Genomic DNA, 27,761 nt, shown 5'->3' on the forward strand with positions numbered 1-27,761 from the left:
ATTTTCTTTATACAAATAGAAAAACGTTGAAAGTACCGAGATATATCGTATATCGCCATTTAACAAAGAAATACAGAGATATGATATTTTGACCATATCGCCAGTAAGTGGCATGTGTTTTGGCTTACGGAAATTTCAAGTTCTGACTCCACTGTCTATTTGTAATGGAACGTGGCTTTTTACAGGCTCGCAGGGACGTAAATCAGGTGCCAGCAGCGTGAGCAGCGAGGTATCCTCTTCTTCCGGAGCCAGCAAGTGGAAATCCACCTTCTCCCCAATCTCTGACACCAAGCCAACTCCTTCGGACCTCCGCCAAGGTGGTTCGCCGTTCGGCATGGGGACATCCCAAGGAAGCACGGACTCTGACTCAGACCAGAAACCACAGAGGAGAGGGGAGCGTGAGCGTGACCGAGAGCGAGAGCGTGAGCCTTACGGGAACTCAAACCTCTTCCTCAGTCAGGATGGTGGCGGTCGCTCGGTCGTCAACACGTCGGAGCGGCCGCTGCAGAAACAGAAAGTGCGGGAAAGGGACCTGAAAAGTGGATTGGCCAGCCAGAACCTCTTTATATCTGCCGCGGCCAGTGGAGGTATCCTGAGTGGGAAAGTGGGCGGGACCGCTACCGTTTCCTCTGCATCCTCAGGGGCACCGTACTTTTCCCTGGGCGGTTCAGCTTCAGTTCTGCAGTCCTTTTTTGGAGCTCAGACGCCCGGACCAGCCACCAGCGGAGCCCCCCGGTTGGTCAACGGACATTCAGCGCTTGGCAGTTTCTCCAGCGCCGGTCTAGCAGGGGGCGCTGCAGGAGGTGAGTTGAAGACATCTGTCTTTCTTTCAGTTTTTGGGTGAAATTGAGTTTATGGTCAGAACAGTCCTTTGGGTGTTGAGAAAAGGTAAGTTAAAGCCCAGTGCTGCCACCTTGCCTGGCTCTCCCACACTGCTTGCTGTGCAGACTGTGCAAAGGCTAAAGCTACACACCTAGAGGAAATGACAACAGGTTGTAATAAAGTGATGTCCTGGATATGTTTCACCCCAGTCAAAAGAGAAAACAAAAACCTTTTTCCCCTGACAATGACACATTACCGTAATTACTCAAATTCCTTTAGTAAGTACTGTAATAAGTTTAAATTGATCATGATCCTTAATGATGGTCATGAATCTTTAACAGTAATGAGTATTATCCAATCTTTTTTCAAAAACATTTTATTAATTTGTCTTGGACTGCATTGTGAAATTTATTTACATCACAGTAAAGTTTTTTAAACTTTACACTAGGAAGGTTTATTTGTTTAAGGGGATCGTGAAGATGATATTTCAAATAAATAATCATTATAAATAATTAAATCATGTGACACTGAAGACTGGAGTAATAATGCTGAAAATTCAGCTTTATCACAGGAAAAATATACATTCTAAAATATATTCAAATAGAAAAGTTATAAAAGTTGTAATGATATTTCATAATATTACTGTTTTATTGTAGATAACTTCTTTAACTTCTAAGGCGACTTCTTTCAAAAACATTAAAAAATCTTATAGGCCCCAAACATTTTAAACAGTAGTGTGTAATAATAAAAAAATCAACTATGATATCTTGGTTTTTTCTTTTGATTTTCCCGTGAAACATGCTCTTGGCAGGTTTTATTGAGTAAATCCCACAAAGCTTATAAAGCTTCCCACAACACCTTACAAAGCCAAATCCTTTATGGTGTAAACTGGTGATTTAGAGGCCTGTGAAAATATTCGGAGCCGTCAAGCTCTTTGTAGTTTGAGATTGGCGAGAAACTCCTCGACTCCTTGACATTTTCTCTGGGTGTTTGTCTTATTGCAGTTCTTGATTTTGGGTGTTGAGGCATTTCACTCTGTACCAGCACCTCGCAGTCCATGAAAATGAAATTAGTCACATGATCAGTAAGACAGGAGTTGTGAATGGAGATTTATTTACCATTTATTTATTTATATATATATATATATATATATATATATATATATATTATATACACACACACACACACACACAGTGGGGAGAACAAAAATTTGATGCACTGCCGATTTAGCAGATTTTCCTACTTACAAAGCATGTAGAAGTCTGTAATTTTTATCATAGGTACACTTCAACTGTGAGAGACGGAATCTAAAACAAAAATCCAGAAAATCACATTGGATGATTTTTAAATAATTAATTTGCATTTTATTGCATGACAGAAGTATTTGATCACCTACCAACCAGTAAGAATTCCGGCTCTCACAGACCTGTTAGTTTTTCTTTAAGAAGCCCTCCTGTTCTCCACTCATTACCTGTATTAACTGCACCTGTTTGAACTCGTTACTTGTATAAAAGACACCTGTCCACACTCTCAATCAAACAGACTCCAACCTCTCCACAATGGCCAAGACCAGAGAGCTGTGTAAGGACATCAGGGATAAAATTGTAGACCTGCACAAGGCTGGGATGGGCTACAGGACAATAGGCAAGCAGCTTGGTGAGAAGGCAACAACTGTTGGCGCAATTATTAGAAAATGGAAGAAGTTCAAGATGACGGTAAATCTCCCTCGGTCTTGGGCACCATGCAAGATCTCACCTCGTGGGGCATCAATGATCATGAGGAAGGTGAGGGATCAGCCCAGAACTAGACGGCAGGACCTGGTCAATGACCTGAAGAGAGCTGGGACCACAGTCTCAAAGAAAACCATTAGTAACACACTACACCGTCATGGATTAAAATCCTGCAGCGCACGCAAGGTCCCCCTGCTCAAGTCAGCGCATGTCCAGGCCCGTCTGAAGTTTGCCAATGACCATCTGGATGATCCAGAGGAGGAATGGGAGAAGGTCATATGGTCTGGTGAGACAAAAATAGAGCTTTTTGGTCTAAACTCCACTCGCCGTGTTTGGAGGAAAAAGAAGGATGAGTACAACCCCAAGAACACCATCCCAACCGTGAAGCATGGAGGTGGAAACATTATTCTTTGGGAATGCTTTTCTGCAAAGGGGACAGGACGACTGCACCGTATTGAGGGGAGGATGGATGGGGCCATGTATTGTGAGATCTTGGCCAACAACCTCCTTCCCTCAGTAAGAGCATTGAAGATGGGTCGTGGCTGGGTCTTCCAGCATGACGACGACCCGAAACATACAGCAAGGGCAACTAAAGAGTGGCTCAGTAAGAAGCATCTCAAGGTCCTGGAGTGGCCTAGCCAGTCTCCAGACCTGAACCCAATAGAGAATCTTTGGAGGGAGCTGAAAGTCCGTATTGCCCCGCGACAGCCCCGAAACCTGAAGGATCTGGAGAAGGTCTGTATGGTGGAGTGGGCCAAAATCCCTCCTGCAGTGTGTGCAAACCTGGTCAAGAACTACAGGAAACATATGATCTCTGTAATTGCAAACAAAGGTTTCTGAACCAAATATTAAGTTCAGTTTTTCTGATGTATAAAATACTTGCAATAAAATGCAAATTAATTACTTAAAAATCATACAATGTGATTTTCTGGATTTTTGTTTTAGATTCCGTCACTCACAGTTGAAGAGTACCTATGATAAAAATTACAGACTTCTACATGCTTTGTAAGTGGGAAAACCTGCAAAATCGGCAGTGTATCAAATACTTGTTCTCCCCACTGTATGTGTGTGTGTGTATATATATATATATATATATATATATATATATATATATATATATATATATATATATATATATATATATATATATATATATATATAAAAAATTGTAAACTGTTTATGATTTAATTGGTTTGAGGTGATGACGGTACATCAGCGCAGTGCCTCGTTGCTTTATGTGCTTGTTTGTTGGATTGGCTTGCTGCTGTGCACAATCTGGCTGAGCCCCCATTTTCTGTCTCTCTCTGTCTTTTGCTCCCCTCTCTGTGATGTATGTCTGCAGGGATTTTTCACCATATGGTGCCTTCAGTCTCCTCACAGCAGTCTGGGGCCAATCTGCCGGGCCCCGGGGCCCTCAGTTCCCAGCAGAGGCATCTGGACACGAATCCCAAACCAGGGGCCTCGTTCTTGGCCTCTGGCCCCTCGCAGCACAGCCGCACACAGACAGTCCTGCACACGCCCACCCTCACCCTTCCTCCGCCCCCTCCCCTCCTGAACGCGTCCTCCGCCGTCCCTCCCCAACCTTCCTCCCCGCGTTCCTCAAGGCCGCAGTCGTCCCTCCCCGCCTCCACCTCCTCCCCATCTCTGGCCACCTCATCCGCTTCAGTCACCTCCGCTTCCTCCCGGCCCTTCACTGTGCACTATCCCCCACATCTGCCGCCTCCGCACCCCCCCGGCAGCACTGGTTCAGGCGGGGCCGGGGTCTCCTGGAGGACTCTGGGTCTGCAGGCTTCTTACACGGCCTCGCAGATCCCCGGCAATCGCCCCAGATAGGACACGTCCGGGGGTGGGGGAGGGGGGGTTGAGATTGAAAGAGACTCTAACTAGACGGATACAGGGAAGCTACTGCATTCTGCCAGCTATATTATTATGAGTCTGAACAAGGTATGTGGTGTTAGCATGGAAATGGGCAACATGCTTTGCTGCTTTTCATTCTTTTCTTTCATTAGTATTTTTTTTTTTTTGGCAGCTGCATTTCCTGCGAGTTCTTTTGGTTTCAGAAACCAGCAGTTATAGAATATTAATGTCAGAATTGTCCATTTTGTTATGTCTATTGAAAATGATTACATGTTCAGGGCTCAACAATGAGTTATTCGGAGTGATTTCTACTATACTAGCCCCACAAATATTATTTTATTTTACGTAGTAGCAATGAACAAAACATATTAGTAACTCTATTTTTGTAAGTGTTTGAAAAATATTTATTATTTTTTCATTCAATGTTTTTCCCTTCTCCTAAAAGGAAGTTTAAAATGACTGATTTATTCAATTAAATAATAGTTGGAAATGTAATAGATATAATGTAAGTCTGTGACAATTTTATAAACATTTTTGCTAAATGATTATAATGGCTTATACAAAACATACAAATATAAAAGGTATATAAAATATATTTATATATATATATATATATATATATAAATGAATGTAATTTATTTTAATTTAACCATTTATATTTAATTTAATTGTACTGTAATTTTGTGTATATATATATATATATATATATATATATATATATATATATATATATATATATATATATATATATATAAAATAATAATAATAATAATAATTATTATTATTATTAAATTACAGTATTAAAAAGATATATAAATTAAATCACAGTATAAATATAATTAAATAATATAAATAGTTAAATCATAATTAATATAAATACACTTATTTAATATCATATATATATATATATATATATATATATATATTATATATAAAATATGAATCAATTAATTTATATAAACCTTTTATATTTGTATATGAATCTATAAAAGAAATCAAATCATAATCATCCAGCAAAAAGTTTATAAAAAAACAATTATTTTTGTTATATGTAAATGTCTTACTATTATAATTACTGTGTATATATACACACACACTGAACATAATTTTCAGCCCATTGTAAATGTTTACAAGCAAGTCGCCCCTACACAATAAAAAAAAAAAAAAAAACCCTGATATGTAAAAAATCGCAATCCAAATGCATAAGTTTGCCAGGCATATAAATTGTTGAGCCCTGATGTTCATGATATATCTGTCCTCCACACCATGTGTAATTCCTGGATTTTACCCCCGACTGGTTACAGGTAACTGAAGAAATCTACCTCAACCCAACATAACCTATGCAATGGACAGGTGTGGACCAATGGGCTCGACTCACTCACCGGTGCTCGAACATTTTCTAAAGCCGCCACTGTAAAACTGGCATGGGTATCAGAACTTATCACAGGTGCAGCTTAACACACACACACACACACACACACACACCAATGCCCCCTGAATCATATTCACATTTACACAGTATACAGCTTCCATGTTTTTCACCATCTTGCACCATGTTGGGCTGATGCTAATAGTCATTTATCAATAATTGTGAGTTTAACATGGCCTTGCTTGATGGATGGCTAAATTCGCAGCCATCTCCTGGTGAATTTATACTCGATGACACAGGAAGTGTTTTAAATGTCAGGAATTTCAATTCAGTCAGTCCGCTCGCAATGGGCCCTACACAAAAAAAATTTACTTGTGAATCTCTATAACCTTGCTGCTGTTATCAATGAAAAGAAATGTGGCTTTTATGATTGATAAAATCTTATTCGGGTGGACTCCATGAAGCCTCCAGAGCCAGATACAATTCCCATGCTGGGATTTCACCTTTAAAGCCTGAGCTTGTGCTATAGTCACTATTTTAGAAATTTTACTCACTTTTTTGACCAATAATCTGTTCTATAGCATAATATCCTCATATATGTATTGGGTATTTTAATCTCTTCATTTGAGTTGTTTGCCACACAAGGTAAATAATAGGAAACCACAAGCTCCGACTGTAAAAGAGTGAATCTCCCAAGTGATATTTTACCCCAAAAAGAAGGAAATGAAATTATATATTGCACAAGTATTAGAACCTATCTTGTTTATTTCTTAATAAATTCTTACCAATTCAAATTATATTAGAGTAATATTAAAAAGCTGAAATAAATATTCAAATAATAGAATATAAAGCTAAATATATTTTGCATGGCAACTATAACATTTGTTTGCGTCACAGTTTTGGGGTTTGAGGTGGATTGTCATCCCTACAAAAAATATTTTAAAATGGACTTAAATTTCAAATTCTTATTATTCATGTTTTTTTCTTCTTTTTGTTTTTTTGGGGTATAATATGACCATGTTCTTGATAGGCTTCATGAGATACACTGATAATAAAATAATGTAATTGTTATTTTTACACTGGATAATAATTTACCTGTGGAGCTATTAATGACATTATGACTGCATGTCATTTTTTAATTCTAAAATTTGCGAGCTTTTATTAATCAAGGGTGGGGGGGGGGGCTTTCATTTTACACGCATATAAAATAAATCGTAACATAAATAAAGTAAACAATTGCACCTTCCCAGGAAAACATGATTAAAACACAATCTGCAGGGAGAGAAGCAGTTAGAGCCACAGAATGAGCGAATGCCTGTAAGGATCTTATTGAATCACTACGTTAACCGTTTGGTTTAGGGCCCTGTTGTAATACGCAAGCTTCCACGTTCCTAACAGTTACTGCTGAACCTTTAACACAATGCACATATTTTGTTCAATCGGGGTGCGGCGTCTTACACGGTACAGGCTTATTCAGGTGAATCTGGTGCTGAACCGTTTTCTTGACCGATTTCTTGGTGTTTTCTTTCGGATTACAAAATCCGATGTTGTCGTGGTGCTCTCCGCAATCTGGAAAACCAGCACACGCTAAATACAAACACACACACACACACACACACACTGATTAAAAGATGTACACACACTGGGAAAATACAAGATCACAAAACGACAACAACTACTGGGGATCTTCAACTCATCCTTTTGTTTTTCTTTGTGTATTTTTTTTTTCTTGTACTGTGAATGGTAGTCTCTCTCAGACTGTATAATTGTGTATATAATTTGGGTTATTTATCATTTTAATTTTCTGTCTTTTTTGTTATTTTTTTGGTGTGTGATTGCTCTTATTTTGTTTCAGAGCAGAGCACAACATGTGCAAAGTGTGTATGTACTTGACTCGCAGTCTAAAAAGACATGGTGCTACAATCTGTACAACTTTAGACTGCTTATTTATATTAAGATCATCAACAACAAAAAAAAGAAATTAATAAAGATTTTGGTGCTTCTTTTAAACACAGGGATGTTTTCAAGCCTTGCGGCATTTATTTTTCCTATATTTATAATGTAATCATATTATTTGGCGCCCAGCACGAAACAACCCTTGCTTGTTTGGATCAGTGCTGTTTTTATATAGAAGAAACACCTTTTCGTCTTAATTTACCTTAAAAAGAAGCATGAAAGTACATTGCAGAACTTTATAGGATGATTTTTTTTTTTTTTTTAAGTATTTACTTCAATGGTGCTCCAAAATCAACCTGTGTGACAGGTAGTGCATGCTTTGAATTGTACGTTTGGCAAACTGGTGCCAACTGGCGTTTAGTTCCTTAAGATTTTAATTTCTCGTAAGGATAAAGTGTGCTAAGCCTATTTGCCTACCGTCTTGGCCCGTGTGGCTTGGTGCTGTTTCTTAAAATCATCGTTTTCTTCACAATGTAAAACAAACAGCTTCATCTTACACAAACTTGCCGCTGCTGTTCACACGGATGTCAAATAGACCAATTATGCCCGTACCAAAACCTACAATCCACTATCAAAGCCTGTCCTAGAGTGCATTGCATTGTGTAACCTAGAGTTTGAGCCTATTACGTATCGTGGTGATGTGAAGTTGTTCTGATGTGACCGATTGTAGAGATTGCTAGTGTTTTTGTCAGTGGGCTAGTACTAGTGGTCGACCGATATGGGTTTTCCAATGACTTTTGGAATAATTAATAGCATAGCCTATCTAGAGAATAGACTGGCCAGTAGCAGATTTAATGGCATATATTAAATATTTGGTGAATTAAATGGATGGTTCACACAAAAAATTAACATATTGTTGTCATTCATGTTGTTCCAAACCTCTAGGGCTTAATTTCTTCTGCAGAACACAAAAAAACATATTTTGAAAAATGCAGAAAACCATTTTGTCCATACTGTGAAAGTCAATGGGGTCCAAAATTTGGACCCCATTGACTTTCATTGTGTGGATGAAATATTGGAGATTTCCGCCTGCCTGATAAATCGGTCTATCACTAGCTATTTCAGCGTTGTCAAAATAGTCATTGGCGTGCAACATCGTCACCTTGAAGACAAAGCAGGAGTTGACTTCCTCATTGTTTTGCGTCCTTATTTCTTTTTATCGTGTGTTTTGTTGCTCAAGTATGTGCTCAAGGAAAAATCAACCTCACCTAAGCTTTAGTCAGAATGCTGTTTAATAGACTATGGTGTATAATAATATTAAAAAAAAAATTGTGTAAATGGTCTCTCTGTCCAATTAACATGAGGACGTTTTATTGAAATAGGATATTGACCATTAAATGAATTAAATGTTACCAGCACTGAGGGTATTTTTTTGTTGTAATTAAGTCAATGTTAATGTTACCTGTTTTATTGGCCAATTTGTGTTTTGATATCTTTGCGACTGTTTATCAATGATGGTTTTATTATGATTTCATAATCCTGAGCATTTGGATACTCTTCAGAACAGTATGATGGTGCTCTCCTACACTTTAAACAAGGAAAATGCAGCTATGAAATTCATGCACCTTACATTGTGAGGGGTAAACATTTAATAAACGTCAATGCAAGCTTTGCTTTGTGACGTCTCATTTGAACTCTTTTGTCTATTGTCCAGATGCTGTCTCCTGTTAGGGTGGAAATTAAGCTCTTCTTGAAATCGATGTTAAGCTCTTTAAAAGGATAACAGATCGTAATTCTTGATGTTGCTTTTTCTCAGGTACGTGTTTAAGGTTGTGCGTTGCAAAAGGCAACTCAAGTCCTTTCGCATGTTATAAATAGATTTACAAATATGTTTTGACTATGTAAATTTAGATGTCTATGTAAATTCATATAGGTTGGTCTAGTGTCTCAGGAACATCAGTTCTGGCTTTAATAGTTTTGCATATTCAAAGGGAATGTTGAAAATATTGGCTAGCTGACAGATATAAATGAAAATGAATTTGCTTTACTGCACATTACCTGTGATTATAAAGTTCCACTGAACAGTCATTTTTAATACGCCATCTCAAAGGTCGTAATTTGCCCTTTTTAAGTTATTAGAATGAATTTGAAAGATATGCATTCCTATTTTCAATGAATCACATTCTTATGTTTTTTCATTGTTCAGCAGAAATATCACAGGATAATTGTGTAACAACAGCAAACTCTTGCGGTGTCGGATTTGTGTTGGTGCTTTTAATCAAAAAGAATTTAGTTGATAAGGTTTTAAATCTCAGCTTTTTGTTAATAAAATGTTTCTAATAAATCCATTTTTTTTTTTCATTGCCTTACTTGCATAATGTACAAAGATTAATGTCCAGCTGGTAATTTAGGTAATTTAGCAATAAAACAATCACAACCCAATTTAAAAATAATCAGAGGCAATGCAAGTGGCCTTTGTGAAGGTGATCATTTATTAATGTCCTTTCTGTGGGTGCATATTCCATGTGGGCCTGCTGATAGGTAAAGATGATACTTGTTGAATATAATTTGATAAGAATGCAATGGTGTTGATATACAATGAAGATTGCTGAAATCCTGTGCAACATCAAATAAAAAAGAAAAAAAGAAATGTACCTTGTGTTCTTTTGTGTTCTTGCAAAACAGACCTAAAATAGACTTGAGAAATATTTATACAGCCTGTGTATGTAATTGCAAATTGATGTATCAGTATATAATCATAAATTACAACAAATTACAAAAAAAAAAGCATTACACATAACACAAAAACCAGAGTACGGTTGTAAGCATTTATACTTTTAAGTACCCCTTGTCCTTTCATCAAGAATTCCAGATATGGTGAACTATCTGGCAATTCGTCCTCTGTGATTTGTTCCTGTTCTCAGCCATTCTTTCGGCTAAAAGATACCTGCTTTATCTCTTGGGACTGGTCAAACATCCATCACACCAGCACTAGAGGGACCTTGAAAGTCTGGAAAACATGTGCAGCTGTGCGTCTTCCAGAAATCAGAGCTGGGAGTAACAAGAGGACTATTGTAGCTGTTCCTTTGACAATCTGTAATTTACCCAAATTAATCTTTAGCACTTTTTAATTTAAGAGCCTTTTGCCTTTAATGTCAGAACACAGAGATATGGAAATATAGGAGCATTGGGAAATGGTACAAGCCTAGGTTCAAAAGCACATGCACTACCCACTGCAAAAGAACGATTCATGAATAAGGCGCAGCGAATTCAGAGGGACCATGTTAGCAATAAGAGAGTTAAACCATCATGTCTAGATGGTAATCCACGTTTTGCAGAAAGTTGTGCAACTTTTAAGCCAATGCGAATCTCTCGAGAGTTTTGCAGTACAAAGTTTATCATGTAGACATAACTGTGCCCTGGTTCCTTGTTTAAGTTTATGGATCCATTCCTTGCAGAATTTAAACCTACACCCTTTTGGTCACAAGCCCAGATATGCCCTAGACATTTAATCAAGTCAAGAACAAAATCTAGTTCCTCCAGATCTGAGGTGCACAATACAAGACAACTTACAATGGGGATAACAAAAATGTGCCCAAAGAAGTCACTCTGGGAAGTCTTAACTGTGTCCCTTGGGAATGAAATAAGGAAAGGGGTGTACAAATTTAAGAATATAACTTTGTTGCAATTTGGATCAAACTGTTATCCGCTACTACAGCTGGGGTCTACACAGTGTTTCATTGTCTGGATGAGTTCCTCCTCCATCTTATCAAAGCTCAAAGGCATGTGATGTCCATTCAATATCCCCTGAAATTCACACGTTGACTCGCATGCTTTGAATACCCAGTGTTACTCCAAGGACGCGATTTCTTGGCTGGCTGGCTGGTTTCAGGAGAGCAGGAGGAGGTGCGTATAAAACACATCCCTGCTGCTGACCCACCCCAAAACAAGTGTTGGATTTCTCTGTGATTGAATGAGAGAAGATGCTTTTCCAGGCAAGATTTTGGCTGATGTTGTTGCTGACTGTGACGACTGGGTCATATGGTGCCACAGTGGGACACAAAGAGCAGGACAACAACCCGAAAGTCACTCCGCTATCAGGTCAGTCCCTTCCATATGTCCCGTACCTGTGTCTCAGGGTGCATTAATGGAATTGTTTAGCATTTTCTCTCAGATCAATGAACTTGCTAAAGTAATAGCTTGTACCTTCAATGTTGTTGTGATAGTAGTTTGATGTTTTCTTGATATTTTTTTGGACTTTCCTGAAGTGGTTGCAGGGGTGTAGGAATCATTTGACAAATTTGAGGAACACATAAAGGCAAGGGTGTCCAGTCCTGCTCCGAGAGGGCATAGTTTAGATCCGAAATACTCGGCTGGAAGTTTCTAGTGATCATAAAGACTTTGATTAACTGCTGGAAGGTGGCCCTGCAGGAGCGGGATTGGGTTTCTTAACTCTCCAAACGGGGAAGGATAACTTTAGGGGACACTTTTTCTGCCTGTGAATGGTTGTCTAATTGACCAACAGGATTGAATGGAGATCAGCAAATTGGACCTACTGCCCAGTCAACACAAGCCACCGAAGATGTGTCAAGTAAGCAACAAGCTCACAGTCATGCCATGGATGACTTCCTGTCAGCCCTGAACGGAGAGAGTGAACTGGGCAGGATTAACTTCCAGCACTTTGGAATATGTTCGCCCGGATCACCAGGTTTGCAGGTTTCACGTCTAGTTCAGAATGTGCAACAAAACCGAAATGGCCTCAAGGGTGTACATGCAACTAAAGGTAAATACATTTTTCTTTGATCCATAAATTTGATTTCCAGCTAAACCCTTGTTTTACTTGGATGTTTGTCCAGTTGACACCATTAGTCGAGTTGTGGTTAATGTTTTAATAGATGTGTGGGTTGCTGAGCAGGAGGGAGAGATGACTTTAACCCTCACATTCCCAAGACATGCCCAACCGACCAACCCGGCTTCCGTGACGCTCCTGTTTAATGTCGATCCCATTAAAGGAGACGGTTTGAGAGTGACATTCAACAGTCATTCCATCCAACCAAATACACAGGTCAACCTCATGATAATGATTTTTATATTTATTACACTTTATTGACAATGATGGTAGATGGAAAGGGGGCAGCAGGTCTTGGAAATGTTGCGAGCCAGATTTTGAACTCACATTGCTGGCATGAGCATCAAAGCTCAATATGTCAAATTAGGGTGCGCTAACCACTTGTGACTCCAAGCATATTTTAAGTTGCCATGATGTGTTTTCTCGGGTTATTTGACTTTCAGATGGTTTGCATTTCTGAGGCCACACGTTTCCTGATTCTTACGGGAGGACACAGTCATGCCCACGTTCACCTTAAGCTGAGTGTAACAGTTGAGGCATGGAAGGATGAAAGCGGTGAGACCATTTTTCATATCAAAAACAGACTACTCAAATGAATCCTTTCACACAGCCCATTTGAACTCTTTCTGTTACATTTTAGGCTCGAAACCCAGTGTGTCTGAGCTTCAGGAAGTGTTGATGAGAAAGGTGGATGGCAGCAGTACAACAATGAGGCCGATCTTACTTTTCCTCTCGGACTGTGATAAGCAAAGCACACCTCATTTAAAATATCACGGGTAAATGATTCACTAGTTAAAAATTTTTACTACTCTGTTTAATCATGCATTATGTCATTAGATAATCAACTATATATGCGGCACAGTATTCAGTAAGCTAATATTCCATTCAGAACATTGCCAATGTTTCATTGTTTTCCCCAGAATTCCACTGGATGTGAGACCCCCATCCAGAACTTTTCTTTTCCTTTGCGAGCTGCAGAAGTTCTTGAGTGACGTCCTTCATCAGAAAGAAGGACCGACACCTCAGGATGATGCAAATGCATTCTTTTTGGATACACTGCATTCCCTTCCACCTCTCAGCCTTGGAGTGTCGTCCACAGAGTCCCTCCTATCAGGACTGGTGAACTCCTCCATGCCGACTGTATTTGTCTTCCCCCAGAGGCAGCAAGGCCTGCAAACTCACCGAGTGGAGGTGACCCTAGATTCTCCTCTGCTGTCTGTGCTCAGAATGAGACTGGATGAAGCCATGGCTCAGGTCAGACAGCAGGAAGCGGGGCAAAAGGTGATTGACAGGCTCCAGAAACTGAGTGAACTAAGTGCCGTTTCTCCAGATGGAGCGGACGATGAAGCAGGTGAGCATTACATTTTTTTCATATACACTAATGATCAAAATTTAGAATGCACTCTTTAAGAGACTAAAAAAAAAAAAAACATAGTTATTCCAAACATTTGACCTGTAGTATGTTACTAAGGCTGGGTGATGCAGCTAAGAAATCAACGATATTCTTTTGAAATGGGTAGCACAAATATTTTTTTCTGACAAACCGTAACTTCAACCAAACAGCCATCAGGGCCAATTAGATTTGATTTAACAAGAAAAAAATATATATATTCCAGTGTTTTACTAATTGAACTCACAGAAAATTGTTTTCATTTAAATGCACCAATACAACCATATTTACCTACATATTTTACTCTTTTTTTTTTACATAGATTTTTTTAATACATGTGCAAATTTTTGTGAGATGCAAATAAATAATTTAATAATGGTTTCGAGTCAATTTACCAAAGCGAACAGATTGAACTGATTCATAATGAATAAGTCTTGCCAACTTTAAATCAGAAATGTTATGAAAACATCTCTGACTTAAATCTCTCATACTCGAGAATTTCGAGACAATGATACATCTTGAAACTAGTGTTTTAACGGAAACTAATAGCTAATGAATATTAAAAATATCTCCCAGCCCTATGTGTTACGATTGAATTGCATCTAAAATATTATGATTCATTCACTAAACTATGATTTATTTATAGTCACTAAGGACCACAAAGAAGCCCAGTACCGGTCTGTTCTGCTGCTGAAGGCCCTGCAGACGGTACTCAGCACCTGGGAGGCGGAAAGAGCCCAGAGGGCAGCCAGAGCGGACCTGGACAGCCCATCAACGCCCAGTCAGTGTCGGCTTCAGAGCTTAACCGTGTCCTTGAGGAAGTTCTTTCTTGAGCCCTCCCAGGCCAACATCAACAACTGCGAAGGAGTGTGTGGTTTCCCACTGAACAACGCCAACAACCACGCCGTCCTCCTTAACAGCCATATCCAGAGCGGCCATCCAGTCAATCGCTCTCTCTGCTGCGTACCGGTGGACTATGACGACCTGTGTGTGATCGAGCTGGAGAGCGAGGGCACCAACATCTCCTTCAAAACCAACGTGGTGGCGACCAAGTGTGAATGTCGCTGACGGCCTTACTTGCTCTTTGAAATGCGTTTATGTATGCATATATTGCAATATATGAATAAAATCTCACACATCTGCATTTATTTTTGCCTGTAAATACACAATAAAGCTCTCAGTTTTACAAAATGACCTGGTTCATGTGTAAACGTGCAACATAAGCTGTCATTTGAAGTGTAAATTAGCTCATTAGAGGGAAAATGTACATATTCAGTGATATAAACAACCACTTCTAGCTGTATTAAATTAATTAGATGCCCTGTTAACAGATTTGCATCAGTGCTGAGCTTATGAAAAATGTGCTTGAATTAAGTAAATATTCATAAAGCTTTTCTCTGTGTCAATTATATGTATAATGAATGTAAATGTATTCACTATGACTTCTTATATAAATTGGAAAATGCTCTCAAAATGTAACAGGTGGTTTTAGATTTATATAAACCCCATTGCAGATGAAGGTTATATATTCATTTACTATACATATATTTCATCCAAAGCACAATTTTTGGGATATTACAGACTATTCCCTTTCCTTGAGTAGTCCTTTAGCCATTTCCTTGTTACGGATCCTCCGTGGTCCGACCTTCTCTCCATCCAGTCTTGTTCTTGCTGCTCTTTTCTTTCTAAACTCTTCGAGTTCAGACTCAGATCTCCAGTTCCAAAACGCGAAGGTGTACCACCATGAATCAGGCTACGGCAAAAATAGGCAAAATTTAGAAACTATGAACTAAGTGAAAACAGTTCAAGACATGAGCCTTACCTCTGCTGTCAGATCACCGGCCTGAAGCTCTGATCCAGGTTCATCTTCTGTCACTTCAAAGTATGGCTCTATTGTCTCTGTTACACATTAAAACACCATAAACACTTGTTATGATTGGTAAGTTGTGACAGTTTGGGGACACTAAGATTTTAATGGTTTTGAAAGAAAACATATATTTGACCAATAATACAGTAATATTGTGAACCTTTCTATTTTAATGTATTTATTCCTGATGACAAAGCTGTAATTTCAACATTTTAGCACATGATCCTAAAGAAATCCTTATAATATGCTGATTTTTATTATTATCAATGTTGAAAACACTTTTCCGTGGTACATTTTTTTCAGGCTTCTTTGAAGAATAGCACAAGACTATTTGATGTGCATTTTACATCTGGAAGACGTATTTTTAAGAGTGTTTGCTCATCTGTAATACGTCGTTTCCTGTCAGATGTCAAATAGACATTTAGAAGATGTCTTTAAGATGTAATGATTTAGAATGTATGTTAAACTGACATCTTCTAAACGTCTATTTGACATCTGACAGGAAACGCCCTATAGACGTATTGCAGATGAGCAAACACTCTTAAAAATACGTCTTCCAGATGTAAAATGCACATCAAATAGTCGGTGCTATCTGGGTATAGGAAGTTCAAAAGAACAATAAAAAATGTATGTCACTTTTGATCAATGTTGCTATATAAAAGTATCAACTGACCCCAAACCTTTGAACGATAGTAAGTATAGCCGTGAAATTAGCAGAATAATGTACAATAAATCGTTAATTATGATAAAAACAAACTTCTTCAGGATGATACAAGACACCTCAGGCGCTGACGGTTTATTTTGCGATAATAATTGACTAGATATGCACACATAAACAACCGCATGACTCACATTCAAGAATTTACCTTGTACTATCTCAACCCCAGAGTTGACCACCACGATGACCATGGCCACTAATATGCAGCGGTTCAGAGTGATGCCTTTCCATGGATTTTGCACCTTGCTTAAGGATTCCACAGGAAATATGCGCCGATATTTCACTGTCGAATGGAGATGGTTGAGTGTGAAATGAAGTGTGATACTACACAGCGAGTAAGACTGACATTCAAAATCCAATCGTGCATATATTTTTTAAATCCCAACAGAGACCTCACTGCGGGTTAGGGATACATACTTGCTCTGATGATCCTTTCTGGATGTTTCTGTGGACTTGAAGATTAGAAAGTTTGTCACAAAACAACGTCCATTGAGTTTTACATATCTTACTCTTACATTTAAAACTATTTAAACTTCTGTTTTTGACACAGAAGTTTAGGCCAGAAAGTAGGCCTAAGACTGATATGAGTGCAAAAAAGTCTGAGAAAAAACAATCAAAACAACAGCATTAGTGATAGTTTGCAGTTAAACGCGCAGTTCTTACCAGGCAAAGCACGAGTGCATACAGAACCTGAGGTGTCTCAAGTTCTTCCGAGCCCTGATGGACAGGCACAGCTGAGACTTCATTATAAAATACAAGCATGTGATTTTGCATGACCTATATTTGCAGTCTTGAATTGAATGTTGGTATTATTTATGCTCATATACAACACAAACGACCTCAAAAAAAAAAAAAAAAAAAAAATGTGTTGAGATTATGTTGAACATTATAGCCTACATATTTTTTAGTAAATAATTCATTCAGTTATAATGAATCTTAGTAATAGTACATCTTGCACTGCTACTAATGTTGAGTGCGTAACAATGAGAATTGTGCTTAATTATTGACAGATTATGTAACTCCGTTAGAAAGCCTGTAAATTAGCCTATATTCTATCCTATTCTAGTTTTACATACTGCACAAATGTGAGTTCATAAATCAGACATTAAGCTTTTTATCGCGAATGTGACTACATTCTATTTTAATTTGTTTATTTCCAGTGGGGGCTTATTTGTTTGTTAGAACGCATGACGTAACGCATAAGCCACGCCCATTCGTGTTTCGAGTATAAATACTGCGGGCCTACACAAGCATTACACATTCAGTCGGAGCACGGACAGAGAAGAGTCGGGTCTTGACGTTGGCCGGATGGTTAAATCCAACCTCCAGACGATCCTGAATAGCCACTGTTTTGTCAGAGAAAAAGAGAGTAATATATCCAAGATGCCAGTGATCGAAATGACCCGTAATAAACCCGAGAATGAAAGGTAATGTGGGACTTTAATGTAGCTCGCTTTGTTTGAGGCCTTGTTTTAGCAGTACAGCCTAGCGAGCTTTAAATGATATGACGAAATACACTGTAACGTTTGTACGCCTTACTGTTTTTGTTTTTTTGCTAGCCGAATGAGACATAAGTCTATCCATCTGTCAAAACTCTTTTCAGAAAAGTTAATTAAAAATAAAGAATTATTGTTAAATGTCACGTGATAAAACCTGGTGGGATTGTTTTGTCAGTCACTGGCTAGAATGATTGACAGGCCCGTTGCCAGGTAACAGGTTTTCGCGTTTGTAGAACATTCGAGAAACGTCCAAATCACCCATTCAAACTGTCGTTATTTCCAACGTCTGTTTAAATGCCTTTAGCTGTAACGTTAGATGCTGTATCAGTTTGGCTTTCGAGCCAATCATAGGTATTTTAAACCTCGTTATCTAACCTCATAACATTTTATTTATGATTTAATGTTATTGACACAAGTTTATCACATTTATTCAGGTGTCGCAGAGCGCAAGTGACTGACGGTTACCTTAGGTGTTCACGAGGTGGCTAACGTTGCAATGCTAACGTTAGCTGGCAAAGCGAAAACAGTCAGGGGAATTGCTTTTGTGTCACTGCTAAGAGGATGTTTTATGAATAATATATTGAGTAAGAATCTAAATTAGTTCTCATTTAAACGAGAAACTTCCCACAATATGTCTGTTTAAACCGTTTTGAAGCGGATTGTAATGTGCTAATCTTTTAAACGTCGCCTCGCCCAACTCCCCTTGTTTGTTCATCTAACGTTATCATGCGTCGTTGCTGAATTGAATGGAGAACCATGATGTTTTTAAAAGATTAATTATAAAACTTAATACCAATTAAGTTTTCCTTTTAATGTAGTTTTAAAAGTTAACATGATTTAAAACTGCTCAATGAATCCATGTTTAATATGAAATCTATTTTGTGTAACGTTAAATGTATTAATGTTGTATGAAATGAGCAGGTGTCAAGTAAAATGTGGCTTAGTCCATCTGAAAATGATATTTTCTGCATTCTTAACTTGCACTGGGTCATATGGGGTTTTTGTAACCGGTTACTACCTTCTGTATCCTTTTTGCTTGGACCATATTATCCATTTATGTCTTAAATGCAGGATTGCGTCACAAATCACAGGTCTTAAAGTAGCCCCTTTTACTCAGTCTAAATGTCGGTGTTCATTCACCTGCTACAGGCTGTTGTATAACACAGTGGGAGACACAAAAGACCAAAACTGCCCTCACATGTGGTACTGAATTGAAATGAGGTTGCTCTGGTTTCACAGATGTATCCATTCATTTTTAGTCTGGTTATTAAAGATTTGCATTCACACACAACTGCAGCACGCGCTTGAAATAAACGACGATATCATCTGCTGGTGTGGATGCTAATATAGTTATTTTTTAGTTGGAAAGGATGAATAAAACTAATATTTTCGTTCAAGCTACCCCAATTTAAAAAAATACTTTATTCTGTTATAATGCTATTTCTGTTGGGGAAAAAATGCATTTCTTTACAGAAAGTTGTTAACCAGGTTTTATTTTGCGACATTTAAACGGAAGTAAATGGATTAAAGGCATCATGCTGCTTTGTCACCTAGTCAGACAGCTACTGTCTCTCTGCATTTAAACATTTGATCAGTGTTGTAACACACCCTGGGTATGGAACCTTTGACATTGCCCTCATGCTCTACCAGTTGAGCTACTGGAACTTACTAGTCTATTGTTCATTAATTTTTACCCATTATATGCTGATGTCATGCTGTTTGTTAACAAGTGTGTTGTTGTGTTTCCTGGTTACAGTTCCCATCGCTGCAGTAACCCGTGTCCGGGGCCTCTGTGGTGTTCCTGATGTCCCTCACCCACCCCTGAAGATCCCAGGTGGGCGAGGGAAGGATCAGCGGGATCACAGTCTTTCAGCTAAGCTATTCTATTCTGTGAGTGCAGAGGTTTGGGTCACATTTCACATCACGTGAAAGTGAATTTGTGTGAATAAAATACAACTGGAAATAAGTAATGTGTATATTTAGTTTTCAGACTCTAATTCTATACATTTCTAAAGGCCTCTTCACATTTCTAAAGGCCTCTTCACATCAAGGACGATAACCATAACGATGATGTAGTTCTAAAAAGTATTCTAAATATAAACCAAGAGTCCACGCTACAACGATAATGGCATAGACATAATATCTTTGGAGTTACTTCAATTTTATCCAGCTGATGAACAGTAAAAACAATAACCAATCAGAATGTTTTGAAGTGAATAATAAACGAGGCTCAAGCATCAATTTCATAAGACGCGTGTGTTTATTTGAGAAATTGTCAAAGAAACAGTTTACCTGTAAAGCATTGAAATAAATCTCAGTAAATAATGGTAACTTAAATAATATAGTAAAGTTAAATGTTTAAAAAAAACAAACATTTGCTTTATTTCCACACAAAGACGTGTCATATAGCCTACCGCTTGCTTGTTGTAAAAGGTCTGAAGAGCAAATTTTATCTTCCACAAGGTATTTAGGCTATGTTTGATTTTATGCTGCCAGAGAAAGTGAGACTAAAATCACCCTTGTGTGTGAAACAGTTTATAAATAAACTTGAGCCTTACCATATCTAATAAGCACAAACTGTGTTAAAAAGAATTTGATGTGCAAGTAACAATGTAGGCTATCTGTCCTACAGTGTTTTTCTACTTTACCACATTAAAGAATGTGAATATAATAGACCTAATTAAAAGCGAACCAAATGAAGAAATATTTATAATCCCCTTTGAAAATGGGTGAGACGTGAGTGAAGATTTGGGAAAAGAAACGAGATTCCATGTCCAGTGGAAAAATGAATGGAATATTGTTAAATTCACTGATAATCGGGTGACCAGATCGCAAACCAGAATACAAGCCGACAAAGTTTAAATTTATGGGCTTACGCACAACTCTCATTCTTCATGAACCCAAATGTATCCATGGCTGCGACGTAACATTTCTTTGTAAACAAAGTATGTGCTTCACTCGTGTCATGTTAAACCGCATTCAATGGTGCTACTCAGCCACCGGCGGTGCGGTTGTCAAGTTTACCGGCACAGCCCTAGTGAGTGCTTATAATAAACGGAGCGACATCGTCTGCTGGTATGGACTTTAATAGTTAACTTTATAGTTATTGTTCTTTGTGTGAATAGGCCTCGAGTCTTTAGAATGTATTCTGCTTAAAGATAGTGTTTGCATGATGTTATCTCACAGTGCAAGGGTCATCATATCTTATCTACATATTAATCTCATAACTTTTAACCACCTCACTTGTCATGTTAATGATTTGAATGTCATCCATTGCTACAATTTGTTAAATGACTTTACAGCAGTAATTGCCCATGACTGCATGCATGCATATAACTGTATTTGTGTCCTCTTTTGTAGGATGCTCAGTTACTGGTTCTTGAGGAAGCTCCCACGTTGAACAGCCGTGTACGGTTTTTGCTTTTTGAGCGCCGCTGCTCTGTGAGCAAGCGCTTAGTTTGGAGGGGGGCACTGAAAGGGGCAAACCTTTACATCGAAATCCCCACCGGTGTCCTCCCGGAAGGGAGCAAAGATAGGCAAGTCAAATGAATGTTATCTTGTGGTTTTTCTTTTCTCCCTACTGAAAGTTAATTTTGGCTCAAACCGGTTGTTCCGTTCTTTTGCAACAGTTTTTCACTCTTGCTGGAGTTTGCAGAGGAGAAGTTGCAGGTTGATCATGTTTTCATCTGCTTCCATAAGAACCGAGATGACAGAGGTAAGGATTATGGCTTTTATCTCCCTTCATGCCTTTTTGTTTGAGTTAGTTGGGCCTATTTTTAACCCTTTCTGCTACCATCTCCAGCATCGCTGCTGCGGACATTCAGTTTCATGGGCTTTGAGATTGTGAGACCGGGTCATCCCCTCGTCCCAACCCGCCCCGACGCTTGCTTCATGGCTTACAGCATCGAAAGAGACACCGATAGTGACGAATAAAGCTTATCAATCACATTTTGCTTCTAATAACTATGCTGTATCTCACCAACATGCTGTATCTCCCCATTAAAAGAAACGGTATGAATATGTCATTGACTTTTTTTTCTTTTCTTTTTTTTCTTTTTTTCCTCCCTGTTAATTACTACATTGTAGTTCTTGTAAGGGTTGTGCTGTATTTTCAGTCGTATTTGCACTAGTGTAAACGCATTTCTGCAGTGACCATTAGTTTTTAAGCCATTACCACTGGGCTTAACTTCCAATGTAATTGGATTCTTTGCTGATTCCCTTTCACCCATTCCTACACTGATCATTTATAGAACATAATATTTATGGTTAAGATCTCAAGCAACAATGTAGAATCATGGTTTTTATTGCTGATATTTTGATTTCTTTACCGGTGGCTTCAAGTTGTTGTGCTTTCTTAATGTGTGCATGAATTTGAGTTTAGTTATGACTTCAGTAGGATTTGTCTGCATGTTTCCTACAGTGTGCAGAATAAAAAATGCTCACCCTACAACACTGACTTGGTTTTGCTACCTCTTTTTATTTCCACATGCATAATGTAAATTATTAGACCATGTCTCACTGGGTTTTCAGAACACTTTATTGTCCTTCTAACCCCTGATGTTTTGTAATGCTCATTCTTCCAGGTATTGTTAATAAGTAAACTCCACAAGGTCAACAAACAATAAGCTGATTTTGTAATAATACATTGTATATATTGGAGAGGCTTTTACTGTACATTGGATATAATCTGACCACTGTGAATATGATAACAGTTTAATAAGTAACAAGTGTTTCACATGGTAATCTTTTAGCCAGAAGTAGGTGAAAAAAATTATAGTAATGCATATGTACAATGTGCAGCACATGACATGGGTGAGGTAAAAATTCATTGTGGCCAAAATTAAGAATGTCATGTAAAAGGATACTAAATCAAATGTGGCTTCAATTTAACTACTAAAAGATGCAGAAAAAATAGATATATTGGCCATGAATTAATATTTGTACAAATATTTGTTTTTCTTCAAGGTTTTATGATTGGAAGTATACAGCAGTACATGAATATGAATAACAATATGCTACAAAGTTATGTTAGTATTTAAAAACTTAAATGAGGTTATATAGCTACGTTAGTCAACAGTTGTATTTAAGTTTCACTATCTGACAATTGTTATCATTAACATTTGCATTTTAATGTTAAGCAGGTTTAAAAAAGTCATGAAGACCCATGCGTTCAGTAATATTAAGCAAAGTATTGGGGTCAGTAAGGGATAGATATTGCAGGCAGAGAAAATCTTCCCAGTCCAAGCTGTATTGATCCTGAAAGAGTCCCTTCTCGGCAAGCTTGAGGACTAAAAGAGATTGCTTAAGTTGCAGCCAATTAGAAAACACAGAGCTCTTCAGTTGGTTCTGCTGAAAAAGTCCCTGTCGTGGACCCCAAAGTAAGGCCTGGAGGACACCCACCACATCGGCCAATAGTAGCCCAGGTTTCTCAGATGTAAGCTGGGTGACCAGCCACAGCAATCCTGGAGTGTATGGAGTGTCTTGTGGCACCTTCAACATGGATGAGCAACCGTCAGTGAGATGTAGGCAGTACCTCAGCAAAGTCCCCAACTGGAACTCTTGGGATGTTGCTTCTTGAAAAACGTTGTCCTCAAAATGGCCTTTCAGTACCAAACGAGGGGTGCCCCACTTCTCCCATAAAGTTTCACAAATCTCACTTTTGTGTATTAGCTCTTCGGTCACCGTGATCCCGGGTGTGCCTTTAGAATTGTCTGTATTCATCTCCATTACCTTCTTCATTTTACTATGGTATTCCCAAGTGTCAGCCCTCTTGCTCGTGATATGAGGCCACACCAAAGTCGCACTCTGTGGTTTCAGTTCTCTGTTAATTACTTTAAAATGTCCCAGCTGCTGTAGTCCTAGTACCAACTGGAGGGCAAGAAGACAAAGCCTCCTCTCATAAACCTCAGGAAGGCTGGAGTGCAAAGAGTGTCCTTCCTCAACAAAGTCCTCCAGTGTTCCCAATGGAAAGTCTCTTACCACAGTCACACTAAAAACTTTCTCTAGAAGATCAGCTACTGTTTGCTGTTGGCACACTTCAGTGGTGTCCCCATGTGAAGGCTCTGAAGTTGTCTCAGCATGCTGCAAGGTGGAAGTTTGATCCGTAGCTGTGCATTGTGGGAAATGGACCACTCCTTGCTCAATGTTAGGATGCCTCATGGATATAGAGCAATCTGATACCAAATCTTCTCTGTGAACCTGCCGAAACATTTAGGGGTCGTCTTCAAAAAACAAATTTTCTTTTATTCAGTAACATGCAACATGTAGGATTCTCTACTCCTTTACCCAAAAACTGTTGCATTGTGGCTAAATACTTGCCCTTAATTATACATAGCACATGTCAAACTGTTGGTGCTGTTTCTCAACACCTGGCATGATGAAGGAAGTGTGGTTTGAGGGTTTTGTACTGCAAGCTAGGGTTGCCTTATAAGGGTGCGCATTCTGCTTGTGGTTCAGGGGCTCAGCCTGGGAATCGTTAATGGCCTACTTAGATCTTTGGATTAAAAACCCTTGTGCACAAAATACACAATTCCGGATTGCTACAGTACCTAACTAGATTCCTTGTACATCTAATTTAGATCGGTAACTGTTTGTAATTGCAGTGTTGATGTCCTTACCTTTGCTGAAAACAGTCTCCCAGGAATCTTCGAACAACGCAACAAGTAGAAAGCATCCCTCTTCGTCCACTGCTCCTCACACAATACAAAGTCATTAGGCTGAGAAGTCTTTGCGATCTCCATTTCCTGTTCATTTAGGAGGATGCTCGATTCAATGTTTTGCAATGTGTTCCTGAGAAACTGAAGATAACACTCTTGAATACCCATGGAAACTTGCTCATGGCTCTGGAAGCTTCTGAAGACTCTTTGAAGTTGCTCATCTGGTGTATCAAAGTTCACTCTGTGCAAGGGCGGACCTTGATGTAGCTCCTCTTGTACCTCTTCCTCTTGTAGTGTAAGTGTGCCATGGAATGGTGCTATCATGTATAATGGATTTTCATAGTTGTAGGTTCCTGTATGATCATGGTAAGATGGGTTCAGAGCCTCCGCTGGGAGGGATAGGGTTCTCTTCAGACTCTTTTTGGGTACTGGAGGAGGAGTTTGATCTGAGAAGAATCTTGCCTGGTGATTTTCTGAGAAACACAACAAGGTCAAAATTACTTCTAGCAGTAGAGCAAACACATGTATTCTCAGATGCGGTGCATGTCATGTGTTATGAAACAATGAAATTAAATTTTGTGGAAACTCTCAGTTCCCACAGTGCCATGAGACACAGACTCTGCGTGGTTAAGTTGTTTGTCTATTGCCTTACTGTATTTGGTTTCAGGTGTTACTTCCCTCAAAATACTTATGTAGAAGAAAAAAGTGTAAAAACAAAAAAAACATGACCAGAAATGAGGAAGGCTATGCATGTGAAACGTTACAGAGTCAAGTTCTCATTTTACTAAGATCCTTATCATTGCTGCAAAACTAACATTTTTGTATTAAACTTTACAAAAACACCAGGTTCTACCAGACAATGCCAGACATTATAAGTGCTCACCATAGCGATGGTGTATTGGACAGTGGGCTGCATTACAGTAAGTAGGAGTGAACACTTCAGCAAATGGAGACACAGGTGTCTGTGGTCCAGACAAGAGTAGATCTCCAACCTTCAGATCTAGATCCTGGATGGAGCTTGAAGATGATTTGCTCCTAAACATGCGCACATGCGAGTTCACAGAGATACAGAAACAACAGAGAATGTTACTGGGCTAGATCTGCTTCATTTGTATTTCATAATAATGAGCAACAAGTAACTTTTGTGGTATGACGTTTCCTGTATCACAGCTAGCATGTGTCAAGTCATAACACTAGCATTTCTTACCTGCGCTGTTTGATGGGCAGTGCAGGTGGCGATGCCCCTCCTGATGCTCCCAGTAGAGTGTAGTCTGTTGCTTGATCCATTGTAGTTTAGTATGTGACAGTGAGAGCGTCCGTGAATGTGCTTTACCCTCCTACAAATGTCAGTTCCTGTAGTTTTCTTCTAGTGCATTAGCACACACACACAGTTATCTCACTCATTGCCACAGCATATCTAGCATCTGAGGTTGGCAGCGGAAAAGCTGAGTGCATTTTGTGCACATCTGTTCTCTGTACTTTCAAATAGGAAATTTTTAAATAAGGAACCAGTTTTTGTTAGTTCTATATTAGTACCTTTTACTGTCATGGCATGGGATGACGTTTATTTGCATTGTGCTCATGCACTGAGCTTAGCTTGTGTCAAACATGAATCTAAGATAAGATCTAAAAAATTTTTTTCAATCTTACTGAACATTTCTATAAATTGGAGGATTTTTTAAAACTTTGATATTTTATTTGTGTTTTCTACAGAACATGTAACTAAGCAACTTAAAGCACACCAGTTATAAACTCCTTGCAACAATGAAGTTGCTTGGAGACAAACTCTGCAAGATACCCGTGATAACGAGTGATCATCATACACTGTCATCTTTCAGTCACTAGAGGATGCTGTTGTCCCTTTATAAACAATAAGCAACCTCAAACATGACTTGAGATCAGAAATCAGAAATTGCATACTTCCTTACTATGTAGGTAGGTGAAAAACAGTGTGACAAAAGAAGTATGTCCGAATTCACAGTGCTCATTAAAGAGTAGGCAAAAAGTACCCGGATGACCTACTACTTTCAGTGAGATTCTTAAGTGTGCATACGATGTACACTTTACTATCCGATGAGGCCACAGAGGATTTGTGAATGGCAGTGAAGTGATGCAACTGACACTGGTAGGTCACCTGATAATGACAACATGGCGAATGTAGTACATCCGGATTACATTCATACTACACACACTCATATAGAATGTACTTTTTAAGCCCTCGCAAAGTCAAGAGAGTATGCAATTTTGGACGCAGCCCTTGTGTGCCTGATAAAGACTGGATTCAATTCAGTTGAACTGAACTTCAGATGATTCAGTTAAATTGGACTGCACCATTTACACAGCACTTTTAACAATGCACAATATCCCAAAGCAGCTTTACTGAGTGGCAAAAGCAGGAGCGAAAACCTCCCCAAGTCTAAGTCTAATAAAAACTTACTAGGAACCAAAACCCAACCCAGAAGGTAGAGCCAGATAAAAAGTTGTCAAGTTAAGTGTCTATTGGTAAAAATGACAATGACTACTGCATAATGATAAGAGTGTGGTTGGGTCATATGCAATTTAATATTTTATACCCCTGCCCTGCTGGTAGGTGTTGTAACTACACCATCTGTATAAATTATCTATCTCCATTCACAGCCATTCAAAATTAGCCATGCATTCTGAAAACATTTTCTTTTTAGCAAAATCACATATATATTGCTAATATTTCCTTATATTATTATAGTGTTTTTTTTTTTTCTTGTTTTTTTTGAGGAAATGCTCTTAAATGTATAAAATGGATACATATTTTTTTCTGAAACAACTGCAAGCATTTCAGTTAAACTATAGGTCGGTTTATTGCATGCATAAGAATAAGATGGCCTGAAAGTTTTTATGTTCAGGTGTGATATGTTTAAAATTCAAAATAAAAACAATGTATTAAACAGACCTTTAGGTGGCGCTGGATCGTTCAGCAAAAAATAATATATATATCAAACATGAAAAGCATTGTCAGACAGAATTTAAAGGCACAGTATGTAAGTTTATCTGCTAGATGTCGCTTATTCAAAACAATAACAAAGGTGTAGACAGAATGTGCACAAAAAGTATTCTCGTCGCTTGATAAAC

General features: G+C 38.5%; 5 protein-coding genes across 7 annotated transcripts in view; 3 read left to right on the forward strand and 2 right to left on the reverse strand.

The window, feature by feature from the left end:
* dot1l (DOT1-like histone H3K79 methyltransferase) overlaps nucleotides 1-7,235 on the forward strand; it is a 28,993-nt gene extending 21,758 nt beyond the window's left edge. For all 3 annotated transcript variants that reach the window (XM_079890247.1, XM_079890248.1, XM_079890249.1), the window contains 3 exons: nucleotides 186-803; nucleotides 3,895-4,496; nucleotides 5,714-7,235. In XM_079890247.1, coding sequence (XP_079746373.1) covers nucleotides 186-803; nucleotides 3,895-4,385 — 1,109 coding nt within the window. In that variant the 3' untranslated portion in view covers nucleotides 4,386-4,496; nucleotides 5,714-7,235. The remainder of the gene's footprint in view (nucleotides 1-185; nucleotides 804-3,894; nucleotides 4,497-5,713) is intronic.
* A 4,371-nt stretch (nucleotides 7,236-11,606) lies between these two features.
* amh (anti-Mullerian hormone) lies at nucleotides 11,607-15,201 on the forward strand. The gene is made up of 7 exons (XM_079890394.1): nucleotides 11,607-11,775; nucleotides 12,200-12,457; nucleotides 12,570-12,739; nucleotides 12,967-13,078; nucleotides 13,164-13,299; nucleotides 13,444-13,874; nucleotides 14,560-15,201. Exons 1-7 carry the CDS (start codon nucleotides 11,658-11,660, stop codon nucleotides 14,979-14,981), a joined length of 1,647 nt encoding a protein of 548 aa, XP_079746520.1. The 5' UTR covers nucleotides 11,607-11,657; the 3' UTR covers nucleotides 14,982-15,201.
* LOC307169664 (uncharacterized protein) lies at nucleotides 15,038-17,280 on the reverse strand. The gene is made up of 5 exons (XM_079890395.1): nucleotides 17,162-17,280; nucleotides 16,916-16,950; nucleotides 16,647-16,781; nucleotides 15,736-15,812; nucleotides 15,038-15,666 (listed from the first exon to the last, which is right to left on the reverse strand). Exons 1-5 carry the CDS (start codon nucleotides 17,242-17,244, stop codon nucleotides 15,496-15,498), a joined length of 501 nt encoding a protein of 166 aa, XP_079746521.1. The 5' UTR covers nucleotides 17,245-17,280; the 3' UTR covers nucleotides 15,038-15,495.
* Nucleotides 17,281-17,747: 467 nt separating this feature from the next.
* oaz1a (ornithine decarboxylase antizyme 1a) lies at nucleotides 17,748-22,453 on the forward strand. The gene is given in 6 exon segments (XM_079889829.1): nucleotides 17,748-17,925; nucleotides 19,754-19,799; nucleotides 19,801-19,887; nucleotides 21,358-21,533; nucleotides 21,627-21,712; nucleotides 21,800-22,453. Coding segments are annotated over 6 exon segments (645 nt in total). The 5' UTR covers nucleotides 17,748-17,806; the 3' UTR covers nucleotides 21,931-22,453.
* On the reverse strand, nucleotides 22,348-26,130 carry LOC307169286 (inactive tyrosine-protein kinase PRAG1). Its single transcript, XM_079889828.1, has 4 exons — nucleotides 25,861-26,130; nucleotides 25,537-25,688; nucleotides 24,615-25,126; nucleotides 22,348-24,195 (listed from the first exon to the last, which is right to left on the reverse strand). The coding sequence occupies exons 1-4, from the start codon at nucleotides 25,938-25,940 to the stop codon at nucleotides 23,131-23,133; spliced, it is 1,809 nt and encodes a 602-aa protein (XP_079745954.1). The 5' UTR covers nucleotides 25,941-26,130; the 3' UTR covers nucleotides 22,348-23,130.
* Between the last annotated feature and the right edge of the window lie 1,631 nt (nucleotides 26,131-27,761).

The sequence above is a fragment of the Squalius cephalus genome (genome assembly GCF_949319135.1).
Source record: "Squalius cephalus genome assembly, chromosome: 13".
Taxonomy (NCBI): Eukaryota; Metazoa; Chordata; class Actinopteri; order Cypriniformes; family Leuciscidae; genus Squalius; species Squalius cephalus.